The sequence below is a fragment of the Scatophagus argus genome, chromosome 4 (genome assembly GCF_020382885.2).
Source record: "Scatophagus argus isolate fScaArg1 chromosome 4, fScaArg1.pri, whole genome shotgun sequence".
NCBI lineage: Eukaryota > Metazoa > Chordata > Actinopteri > Scatophagidae > Scatophagus > Scatophagus argus.
The window spans coordinates 15,257,030-15,269,616 of record NC_058496.1 but is presented as its reverse complement, the minus strand read 5'-3'; the positions used below and the strand labels follow the sequence as shown (position 1 = coordinate 15,269,616).

Sequence of the window (12,587 nt, the reverse complement as noted above, 5' to 3'; positions counted from 1 at the left end):
ATGTGTTATATCATATGCTTCTGGCACCGAAATACAAAAAAAATGCTGCAGCTATAGAAGAGGATCAACAAACACTAGCAATGTATTACAAGTTTTAATTGCCCTGACAAGATTAAATAAGTTTGGGTAAGTTTTGCTCCCGAGGCTTTAAGTGGCTTTAAGTCTTGTCTTGATGTTATTAATAGCATGTCATAGTGCAAGCAACACTTGGCAGTAACAAGAAATGAACTCAAGAGGAATTACAGTAATAGTAGTTTTGTTAGACCCAGAGGGTGCAAAGGGTTTCACAAAAACCTACTCATCAAAATTTTCTTTTTTTTTTTTCTTACAAAATCTAATATGGCACCTGTGCTGACTAAGACACAGACGACTGCTTTACATGCAGACAGTAAAAGGATAAAATAGTTGCCTTATCAGCGTGGTCGACAGCCTGATATGTTTTCTTACAATTGTTTTACACAACCTGCCATATTGAAGGATCATTTACTACCTCTCCCTACACAGTGTGAGAAAATTATCAGCTTTTTATACTGTACGCTCACACATAGTCAAACACACTTTTTTTTGTCACTTGCAAGGACGTTGTGTTGACTCATGCATAATACCGACCTCAATCAAAAAGTCTTAAATCAATGTTAAATACAGTGTTTGTCCCCAGGAGCAATAGACAAGACAAGTGGGAGGAATTATTTTGAGCTCTGGAAGTAAAATTTCCATTTTCTTCAAAAACAATTTTGGGTGTCAGAGTTTTTCTCCAGCTTGTATGGGTATAAAAGTCTTTTGAAATCACTGCAAGGGCCATAGATCATAATGTGGAGAAAAGATATCACCCTGCATCTTAAATTATTTCATCTTTGGATTCTGGCCCAGTTAGAATAAATGCAGCAACTGTGATGCCGAGCTTTGTCCAAAACTGCAAGTGGCAAATGGACTTTATACAGCAGTTTCCTTGTCTTGACAGTTCCAAGACCCTTAATACACATACCACATTCACTTATTCACACAAACATCTATACACTGAAGGGACAGGCTGCAGTAAAAGGTGCCAACCTGATCATGAGGAGCAATACAGCATTTGCTGTCCAAAGCACCCCATGATGATCCGACACTCACATTCAAAGGGGCGGGACAGCCATTGGGAGCATTTGGCTTTTAATTTCAGTAACTTGCTCAAGGACACCACATGCAGCTGGGGCTGAGGCTTGACTCACCGACCTTGCGATTAGTTAGTTAATTAAACACCTCTCTGATTGGCCTCCTCCTCGTAAAAATGGCAACGAAGCCATATGATATTTAGAGCCATCCAATGCGTCCAACTGACTAATGAAGAAATATGATATTTCATATTTGTTGCATTTTATTTAATTCGGTTTTCGTAGTGTAACACTCACTTTCTGTTAGAATTTGAAAAAGTTAACTCAAGCTCTTTATTGAGGGTGTGTCCAGCTCGCTGCATACTTCTGAGGAGAGAGTGGCTCCAGGCAATGTGAGAGGTGTGTGAACAGTCCCCATAGTGTAATAACTACAATTACACACAAAAAGAGAAAACAGTCACAAACTAATTTATTGACTGAGTCAGACATTTTGCCGGATTTAGTCTTCTTTCTCTGTCCTCAACTCCTCCGCACCTCACGTCTCCCCCGCCTCTTTTATATTCAAGTGCAGTGACTGCATGGGCTGAGCTCCTTAAAAACTGTCCTTCTCTTTCTAAATGCGATGTGCTCTAACACCTCCATCGACAAGAATAGCTTTATGACCTTCAGAAACCAGCATCCCATTGATGGATGTCCACTTACCTCAAACAATGATGAAGCACTTCCTTTAACCATAGTTTCACCTACACACAGAAACTGCAACACTTCATTCATTCTCAAATTTCAACCCAACTAAAGCCACAAAAATCTATCTCTCTGTAACCTGTGGTACAGCTAGTGCGTGTTCATCAGCTCTGAAGCATCGGGACATTAATTAAATGAGATGAATTGTCCATTAATTAGAACATTATGTAATCTGATCTAAGTGGGATTGTTTACTGAAAACAGATAATGTAAATATGAAAAGGCTACCGCTTCTCTTTCAGTTTCTCGTCTAATATCCCTTAATGTTCCAATGAAGATGTACAGTAAGTTCAAACACATAGTGCCTTTCCAAGGTCGGGAAGGTGTGTGTGTGTATGTGTGTGTGTGAGAGAGTACATGAGCATGCATGTGGGATCACGTAGGCGTGTGTCAAACTCCGTGACTGGTTCATTAAATGGCGCACAGATCAATTCTTAATCTGCTTTGTATCTGTACTAACACATGCAGAAACACACACCCTAAATCCTCCTGAAACATGTGTTCACACACACACACACACACACACACACACACCCTCTTCCATCACAGCCTTTTTGTCTTCCTCTTTGTCAAATTCAATTACTGACGACATCACTAAAGGAATCTCCACATGAACCAATTACTGCTGAAATCCTGAGTGTGTTTGTGAGATGATCCGTGTGTATGTGTGTGTGTGTATGGTTTATGTTGTGTATGAACAGACCAGTTGTGAAGCAGTACTCGTCCCTCTTGTTGTAGCAGTCATTTCATTCCAACATAAACCTGTTTGGCTGCTTCGCTTACACACTTGTTCATATTTTTAAGGAGTTTAAGATTTTTAAAGAGAAAGACTTTTAAAATGGGGACTACCTGATGTTATTGGTAAACATGACATTATACTGGATAACGTTGGCTTGGAGATTTATGGAGTTTAAAATTTCTCAAAATCGAGCGTGACAGAGCTTTTAAGGGTACTATAAACTAGCTTAGCTAAGTGGCTAACCCTGGCTTTGCAAATGGTCAATGGCTTCTAGTCAGGAACGAGGTGTTAAGCCACGGGGATATTGTCTTGTGACAAGATTGCTTTTTCAAGTCATCAGCAACCCTCCTCTCGAAACCTTGTTCCATCCATCTCTTTCACTTCCTTCTCTCCTCTATTTCCACCTTTCTTTCACATCCATTCCCTCCTCTAATCCTGTACTTTGCATTTGAACTCTTGTCTTTTTTGTTTCCTCCATGACTCGGTTCACTCATTAAACTCCTGTCCTCTCCTCATCGATCCATTCGTCATCTTCTCACCGCTCTTCATCCCATCTTTCAGGTTAATGGTTCTAATTTTTGTGTATATGTGTGCTTGTCCCCCATGTGTCCCCTACTAACTCTGATACCGCTGACCTACACATACTGCTGTGTCAACATTAGTAGCACATACGTGCACACACATCACAGATGACAGCATTTCAGAGGACCTTAACAAGATAGTATTCACTGACAGAGAATGGGAGAAGAGGAAGGGAAGGCTGAGGAAGAGGGGGAAGTTATTATCTGTGTGGTACATTGCTGCTGCTTATGTTGTTGTCAGGGATAAATGGGCTAAACTGAACAACATGAGCTGCATCAGTGAAATCTACGGCACTACACCACGGCCAATGAGGGATCTAGCCAGTCACTTCATCCATACATTCATTAGCAGGAATGGGAAAAGCATTGTGCAATTCCCCCTGCCAACATTTATCCACCATGAGAAATTAAACAAAAGGTTGGTTAATGAAATGTGATGTGAAACCAAATGAGAGCTCTAATCTTCTTCAGACTACTGCTTGCAATTTGTAACAGCTAAAGCAGAGAAACATTTTTATCATTCATTACTGCAAGTTGATGAAGCCAAATATTGAAGAATGAAGCCAAAGTGGAGCAGATGCTAAACAAACTCACAATAACAAAGGGGAATGTGACAGTGAAGGAAGGAAACAAACGTGAAGGAAGTTGCAGTCATTCCTTGATTCATTTATTCATTTCCCCTGCTGGTTTAATGCTTTTTACTGTTGCATTATAAAAGAAAAAGCTGCAGAGGTGAGTGTGAATAAATGCTTAGAGCGACCACTAGAGTATTGTTTCAGTCCTGCTCTGTTGAGACATGACTTCTCATTTTCAATGGTTGCACATGAATGTGGGAACTGCAGTCTTCATTTACCCAAATTTACTCATCCTGAGTCCTGTCCTCCAAAAAGAATAACACCAGTGTGTCAGCATATTCCCAAAAATGTTTATGTTCAAGAGAAAACACCCTCTAGTGGCTGCAGTAATTATGATCAGAGCAAAGAAGGAGGTCAGACAAAGCTGTCAACATATTGTCGGTCATTATTTTGTGTTTCTTTAAACATGACCTCACTCATTCCATAAATCTTAACCATATGTTTATTATTGTAGTCGTGGTGATGAAACTCCCTTTACCATCACAAAGCTATTATTTTTAACCCAAAGAGGCTCTCTTCCTTAACACAACAAAATGTTTGTGCCTAAGCCAAATTCAACCTTTGCCAAAGCCTTGTCATTAATCAGATTTGTTTCTGATTAACAGCACAAACAGTGAGTTTACAATGGTTTGGGTGCAGGGTCAAATGACATTTTCACATTGGAGGATTTGGTGCTGTTTGCTGTCTTTATGTACATTATGGGACCATAGATTTTTTTTATTTATATAAACGGTAAACATAAATATAAAGAGAAAGTAGAGTGTTTCTGTTTTTTATTTACATGTGGCATTTGTTCCAGAGCCAGTGCACATGAACAACCTTACTCAAATTGTGACTGATTCCATGAGAAAGTTGTATTTACCATGAACAAGAGCAACAAAAAAGTCACTACATGATGTAAATGATGATTGCAAGGCATTAAATCCTCTTCTACCACTCTGTGTGTTTTTAGTAACACACTGTGCATCTGCATGGACTGCTGCACTGTAAGTTAAGGAGCTGTAGTGGTTTAGGTCTGCCGATGCTGGTTAAAGAGGCAGATTTTGTATGAATCCTGTGAGGAAGTGCTGCCTTGATGCCTCAGCTCAGGCCATGGTGGTCCTGTATGTGTTTGTGTTGCACAGGCTCTCTGGATTGTACTTTACAGCTGTCAAAGTGACTCACTGACAGCTACAGCTACCTGGAGCTGTACCCCATGGGTGCCATTGTCAAACACCTGTCTGTGTTAAAGCTCTCTAACTCTCTCTCTCTCTCTCTCTCTGTGTGTGTATAAGGAAATGCGACAGAGGGAATATCTGTCAGATCAAATGTCAACAAACAACAACAGTCATTTTTCCCTTTGCTGCACAAACAAACGCAATCAGCACAAAGGGGGGCTTAAAGCTGCTAACAGTTTATCCATACAGCGAGGGAATTTTACTGTCTCTCTTCTCTGTTGTGTTATTCCCAGTAGTCTAATATGACTAAATACATTTACTCAAAACCAAATTCCAGATATTTGTACTTTACTTGAATATTTTCATTTGTATCTTTACCTATATTATACTTTTCACTCCACATTTGTCTAAAAACTTAGTTAATATTTACTTTTTGAATTTTTTTCTCACCCAGCCAGTCCATTGAAAATATATACCACGCTGGGTAATTCTGAACTTTTTTTCAATGAACTGAATAATTATGTTCCTGTAGGTTGAGGGCATTATCCAACTTCTTAAGCTAAACCAACTGTTAAAAACGATTCTGAATTAGGTGGAAAACGTATCGTCACAAAGCAGAAAACAGAATGTTTTCTGAGCTCTACACACCTCTAAAAGCTGACTTTCAAGAGGTGTGTAGTTTTCACAGTTATAAACACATGATGATACAATATGATGCATGGCTGTTACTTAAATTGCCTGACACTATAAACAGTCCTCTTCCACTGGTGGTTATATCGATGTCTGCTACAGTATCAGTGTGCTGCCCTAAAATATATCTTATTTTATTCAATAAATTGGTTGATTTTGCTTTCCCCATTTGACATTTTCTGCACATAATAATTAAAATATGAGTAGCAGAGCAGAGACAAGGAAATTGTTCAAAGCACATTTTTCCTTACGGGAAAAGGCCTCCGCAGTATTTTACTACAACTCTGTCTGTGACTGCCTTACATAAAGCATATACATCAGTAATATACTGTGTAAGTAGAAATGAGACATGTTCAAGCAATTCAGGGGATTTTTTTTCTTCAAGCTAAAAGTAGGAGTTCAGGTTCACCTCTGTGTTTGACACCAGCCTACGACAGCAGTTCCATATGAACTGTTGTCATGTTTGCGTCCACCCCCGTCACCCCTGAATCACCTGTGCTACTTTATTTCTCGCTGAGAAATAAAGAAGTAAGCTATTAGTATAACTAATCCAGTGATTACAATAAATGCTGTGCTGAGCCTGAAGTGGATTTTTGTGTGACAGCACAAATAATTGACAGGAAAGTCAAAAGTTTGGCAAACATGTTGAAGTTTAACTGAAAACAAAGCACTTATACCAAAGATGTATGATTTCACTTTGTGAAATGAAATGGGAGTGAATATGATATGAAGTAACAGAAATTACTCGAGATCCTAGTATGGATGATAATCAGTCTGACTCTGTAGCTGTAATACAAACATACACACACACACACAGAAACACACGCGCAGAAACACACAGAGCGCTAACATTATATCTATCTGAATGAGTTCCCCTCCATTTTCACTGTGTTGTTATTGATCGTACTTAAACAGCACCACTCCTGTCGGCTTGTACCAGGAAATTGGCTTCATATTGAAACTGTCACAGCATGGCTGCGTTTCATTTTAGGCCCTGAGGGGCAGAGGGAATGTAGCACAAGAGGAATCAATCTTCATTCTCTGACATCACCTTGTTTCTGTATGGTATTTTTTTAAACGTATTTTTGTTTTACCTATAAGGACATTAAATTGGTGCGGTAGTTTTGTTAGCAGAATGGATTAGCTCTTCAGGCGTTCCGAACCCCTGGTTCAGGTCACTAATCACCTGTTCAGCTTAATTCCTTAAGAGAGAAACTGGATTCCTGCCACTCCTTCCATGGCGGCTGCTCTGGCTGACCCTGACCTCTGACCTCCGTGTGGAAGTATGTAAATAAGGAATGACTACAGAATAGAAAAAGACAATGCTGACATTCATCATGGTTTGAAAATTTGTGGTTTTGTGCACACAGCATCTTTATACTTGGTTTAATTTACAAAAATTCTATCATTTGGAAAAAGAAAAAGTTTTACCAGTATCCCATCTTCCAGTTTTTCTTTGGGATGTCAGTGTCTACAAACACTGAGGATTTTTACAGCATAAACTACGTAAAGTTAAAGCCAACCAGTTTGATATAAAAACGAGTTTATGTACAAACTTAAATTCAAGCAGTTTCAGTGGCATTGAATAGTTACTGGTTGACTGGTGATGCTGCTGAAGTTTCTATTACATCTGTTTTACTTTACTAAACCACTCAACCAAATGTATGGTACCTTGGTTGTGTCTTTCAGCTCAGACAAAAGAAACAAATATTTGGCTTTTAAAAGACCAAATAAATGCAAAGTTCTCCACATATTAGCACTTCTCTGCCATTTTCATTTTCCCATAATGCACTGCAGGCAGAACTACAAAACCAGTAACAATCATCTCAAATGTAATCTATTTATTTGAGTAAAAAAAAAAATACTAAACCTAACCAGTAAAGTTATTAACAATGTGCTTGCAGATCTTCTGCAGATTGTTTATTTGTACATGTGGCTGGTTTGATATCATACCACTGTGTAGAAATATGAAGAAATGTGTTTAGAATTCAGTTTTTGTTTCGTGCACGTACCTTAACAACATCCACATCTGTTGAGCTGCAGGTGACCGAGTCATCCACCTCCCTCACCTGCCCGTCGGTCTCCACTGTAACCAGTTTAATGGGCACTGCGACACGTCGCCCAGTAAGAATGGCTGTGTTCACCACCTCTGTGTTCTACAAAGAGAAAGAAAGAATACCTTTCTTTAAAAACACAGTTCAGTTTCATGGTATTATTCTGCGCTTTAATGGGAAATAACAACTCCAACTTTTTGGAATTAGCTTGTTGGTACTGCATAGTGGACACCAAGTTGGGCCAGCACCTTGCATGGAGGCTCCCCTCATCAGTGTGGGTGCAAGTGGGTGAATAAGAGATGAGTGGTAAAGAGCGATAAAATAAAAAAAGGGTTATAAAAGTCTAGTCCATTTGACTTCTTTGAATTATTTCAATATTTTAAAGCCTGAAACATTTAGATTTAACATTTCAAATAATAGATAGTCATTGAATGTGACGCTTATTTATTTAAATAATTTTGATGTTAATAACTGACTTTGTTTTTTTTGGGAAATGATTGCATGCTTTCTGATTCTAATGTTCTTTTTCTCTACAGTGTGCCTATTTACATTTAACATGACAGTACACTTTTTGTTGTTTATGTTTATAATACATGCATTTAACATGTCATGGACATGAAATTTAGCCTCGATGTGCTGCTGTCTGAGTTTAAGCATCGTCTCAATCAAAGTCAGTGGGAAGGAAGGCTGAAGATAGTAAAAGATGTAGAAGGAGCAACAGGAATAAACAAGTAACTGAGACCAGGGGAGAGTTTGAAAGGAACAGAGGGGGAGAGAAAAAAGAAGAGGTGATTATAAACCTCACGATTAATGTAATCAGCATGATTACATTTGATTAGATCCTTCCAACAAAAATAGAACAAACAAACCAGCACGCACACACTCACACACACACACACCTCAGAGCGCTTCATTCCAGCGTCAATCTTGATTATTTGGCAGTGAGTTTCCAAGGGGGCATTTATTACCGCCAACACACACACACACAAGCCTGATTACAGGATATTTTGCAGGGCCTACTGTTTCTGGATGGGAAGTGTGTTTGTGTGAGTTCTGTTTGACTCTCGCGTAATTCAGCTGAGCATACAGCCTGCCAATGGAGAAGAGGAAAACGAAATACAGAATAAATGTACTCCATTATCCATATTTCACTGTGTGCCTCCGGAGACAGTTTGGTTTGAAATAGTTTCAATCCAAAATGTTGCACACCTTGGGTGGACAATATATGTGTGTGCATGTGTGTGTGTGTGTGTGTGTGTGTGTGTGTGTATGTGTGCGCATGCTCCTGTGTCTTTGTGAGGTCAGTGTTAACATCTTCAGATTGAGGACACTTCTGGAAAGTTACAATATTTGAGCTGGTACTCATTTCTCTTTACTTTTCTTTTCAAGGGGTCAGAATTGGGGGAACATTACCAAAGGGTAATTTCTGGGATTAAGCATGTAGCCTTAGTCCCTGAGAGTTCATCATGTTATAAGAAATTCTCACATAATATAGTAACTTTACTGAATTTTTATTTGTTTTTATGAACTGAGCTGTTTGATCTGTAATGGCATAAAATTTTACCTTTTATTTAACACACGGATGAAAATGAACTAATTACTGCTTCAAGAGATGACATGCATTATTTTATGAGATTACCATGTGATGTTTTTCTAATCTGAAAAATAACAATTAAGTTTGGAGATCAGACACGGCAACGGAGCTCCTATGCAAAGTTGTCATTCTCATGTGGAGCAACTTTCACATAAAAATAAAGACGTATAATACATGTTAGACATTTACAGACACAGTTACACATTCTGCATATAAAACAAACAACATAAATATGCATAAATAAACGGGAGTAACGCTAACGGAAAATATACACAAAAAATCAAGAATATGCAAATAAAACACAAGTATAAATAGCATATCAGTGCAGGGATACAGACTTACAGACATGCACACACTCATGAATAACACAAATACACTTAACAAGATGCTGATGCACACACTCACTAGAAAGTTAAGTGCATGTGAACGGTGACAAGTTGTCCAACACCGTATTCTTCTCTGCCAAACACCGATATGTGACCTTTACTTAATGATATCTCTCTCTGTCGCTCTCTCTTTCTCTTTCTCTCTCTCTCTCTCTCTCTCACACACACACACACACACACATCCAACTGAAGACACTTTCTTAATCTTAGTTTTTGCTCTCTCCTTATACTGTTTTCCCTATGCCTGAAATCAGAAATACGCAGATACTTCAGATATATAACACTGTATGCAGGTTGAAGGTGAGAAACAGGTGAGGAGGAGGAGGAGGAGAAGTGGGGACAAACAGGATTAAGAGCATGGAAAAGATGAAAGAGAGTGAGAAGGAGAAAAAGATGAAGGGCACAAAGAAAGTAGACGTGCAAGGAAAAAAAAAATTAACGAGAATATTCTTCTGCCTTGAGGGGTGGAGAGCAGATGGAGGGATAAAAATCAAAGAGGAAGAAGAGAAAGAGGATGAGAAAAAAGTGCATATTTGTTTGTGTTAATATGTCACCTATATAGTACGTGTATGTTAAAATGCATGTGTGTTTGTGTGTTTGTGTGTGTGTGTGTGTCCTGGGGCAGGAGGCTCTTGGAGGCCACAGTACAGATAACATCATGTTTACATCTCTGCTGCACCACAGGCTGAAAGAAATTACATCAGAAAGGGGGGGAACTAGGTGGAGTTTGTGGAAAACTACACCTGTGTTTCATTGATGTCTTTTATTTTACTCTTGAAGTGAAACTTAACACTTGAATTGTAATTGGCAAATATTGGCCTTTAATTTCTTCTCCTTTGAGTGTCGATATGTGTTGTTCTTTATGTGAATCGAGGGTCTACAGGCAGAGCGGTTGAATGTTGTAAGGTGTTCAGTACACCTCCCCTCCCAGTAATTTCCTAGATAAGGATATTTCTGTGACACATACACTTGATTTTTTTCTTCCTGCCATGAGTTCCTTGTCTTGTTATGTTTAAGTGTTTGGCTGTAAGAGAAATTATGATTACAGTACTATAAAAAGCTACAATCAACAATGTCTGACGCACGGACAATTTAACTTAACGCTTCTTTGCTGTTGTAAATGCCTGGCGAGCTAGAACGATAGGTTAACGTTATGAAGGTTAACTTAATATTTTCCCAGCATTGGCAGGTCTGCTATTCATGTCTGTTTACCTTTGCAAGTGGGCTAAAAAAGTTATTCTCACTGGAAGAACCAGCCAGCAGGAATGACGAGATGAAACACAGGAGATAAAATCACTGTCTTTTGTAAAGATGTGACTGTAAACATCTTTCATATAAACAGAGGCAATGTAATGTCCTCTTATAAACCAAGCTAACAAGCTTTCTGAATTAGTAAGTAAGTTCATTGGTTCAGCCTGACCAGCACGCGCCTGGGTGGCTAGCATGTCATCAGTTAGCTCACTAGAGACAGTAGCAAACCAACTAACCAAATTATCCCAGCATCAAGTTTCAAGATACAAATATTTTGCAGATAAATGCAGGGACTGATCCTTAGCCCCAGTTTCAGTGATATGTAGTGTCAGAGGTTAGAAATACACTGGTAGTCTTCCCTATGAGTTGAACACGTGTCAGAAACTAACTGGCTTTGAAAAATAAGCATCTTAAATAAGGACCAAAAGGTAATTGAATTATATTCATGTTTAATTATAATTTAACTGAGTACCCGAAGAGAGAGAGAGAGAGAGAGAGAGAGAGAGAGAGAGAGAGAGCAATGATGCAAACCCACAGTATGAACTAGCAGACTATCATTGCAATGTCTTATTAAACTTAATGTTTAAAACGGCTTGAGTTCACTAGAGAGAAACGGGGGATACATAGGAAAGGGAATAGAATGAAAAGAGAGACAAAGCAGCACAAAATTCAAAAAACTGAGAAAGTGAAAAAAGCAGATAAAAACACAGTATAAAGAGGAGTATTAGAGTGAGAGCAAAAGAGACAGAAAAAGAGACAGGGAGAGAAAAGGAAAGAATTTCATGCCTGTCCAAGGGAATTATTAAGTGGCTCGTCAACAACTGGCTCCCTACTGCCTTCAAAAGCTGCTCCATACTGCACTAAGATAAGCTCGGAGGAGGTGAGTGTGTCTGTGTGTGTGTGTGTGTGTGTATGTGTGTGTGTGTGGGGTGAGGTCTTGTGTGCCAAGCATTTGTACGTATGAATGAATGTGTTTCTCTGTGAGTTCTTGTAGGTTTCTGCATGCACCTGTGCATGTGTGTGTGCATGAGTGAGTCAGAGAGATGTGGGAAGAAAGAGGGAGCTTGAGAAAGAATAAGTGTGTGCGTGAGCGTGTGTGTGTGCGCATGTGTGTGTGCAAGCGTGTGTGTGTGAGCACATGTGCATCCAGTATGCACTGACAAACACGTTTGTGTGTGCATGTTGCAAGAAAGAATTGAAGTCTAGGAAACAGCCTCTCTCACCAATGAAGCTTAACCATGCATGTGTGTGTGTCCTGCAAGGTGTATGCGATTTAAAGTGAAGCAACTAGAGCGCGACCACCCATCGTACTCACAGTGTCACGCACACATGCACACACAGTGTTGTAAAAGAGTTGACACAGTGAAAAACTGCGGCTTTTTGCTCTTCTGTACAAATTCAATTCCAACTGTGACTTACAATAAGAGTATGTAAGCACTTCTCTTTCTGTCTCTCCCTCCTTCTCTGTCCGTCTGTCATTCTTTTTCTACCTTTCTCTGTCTCTCTCCCTCTTTCTTCTATACACACATACACGCACACACACACACACACAAAGGAATCTCTTACAGTCAAAAAGGGGGTACTGCAATGTAATCTATGACTGTGTTTCCAGCAAATACACAAAGGCATCAGCACGCACATGCGCGCGCACACACACACACA

The 12,587-nt window shown here is 39.2% G+C and overlaps 1 protein-coding gene across 1 annotated transcript in view; it reads right to left on the bottom strand.

Moving 5' to 3' along the window:
• The window catches only part of si:dkey-215k6.1 (transmembrane protein 132D), a 233,795-nt gene that overhangs the window by 32,654 nt on the left and 188,554 nt on the right, over positions 1 to 12,587 (bottom strand). Inside the window, exon 9 of the mRNA XM_046385383.1 lies at positions 7,653 to 7,796. Coding sequence (XP_046241339.1) covers positions 7,653 to 7,796 — 144 coding nt within the window. The remainder of the gene's footprint in view (positions 1 to 7,652; positions 7,797 to 12,587) is intronic.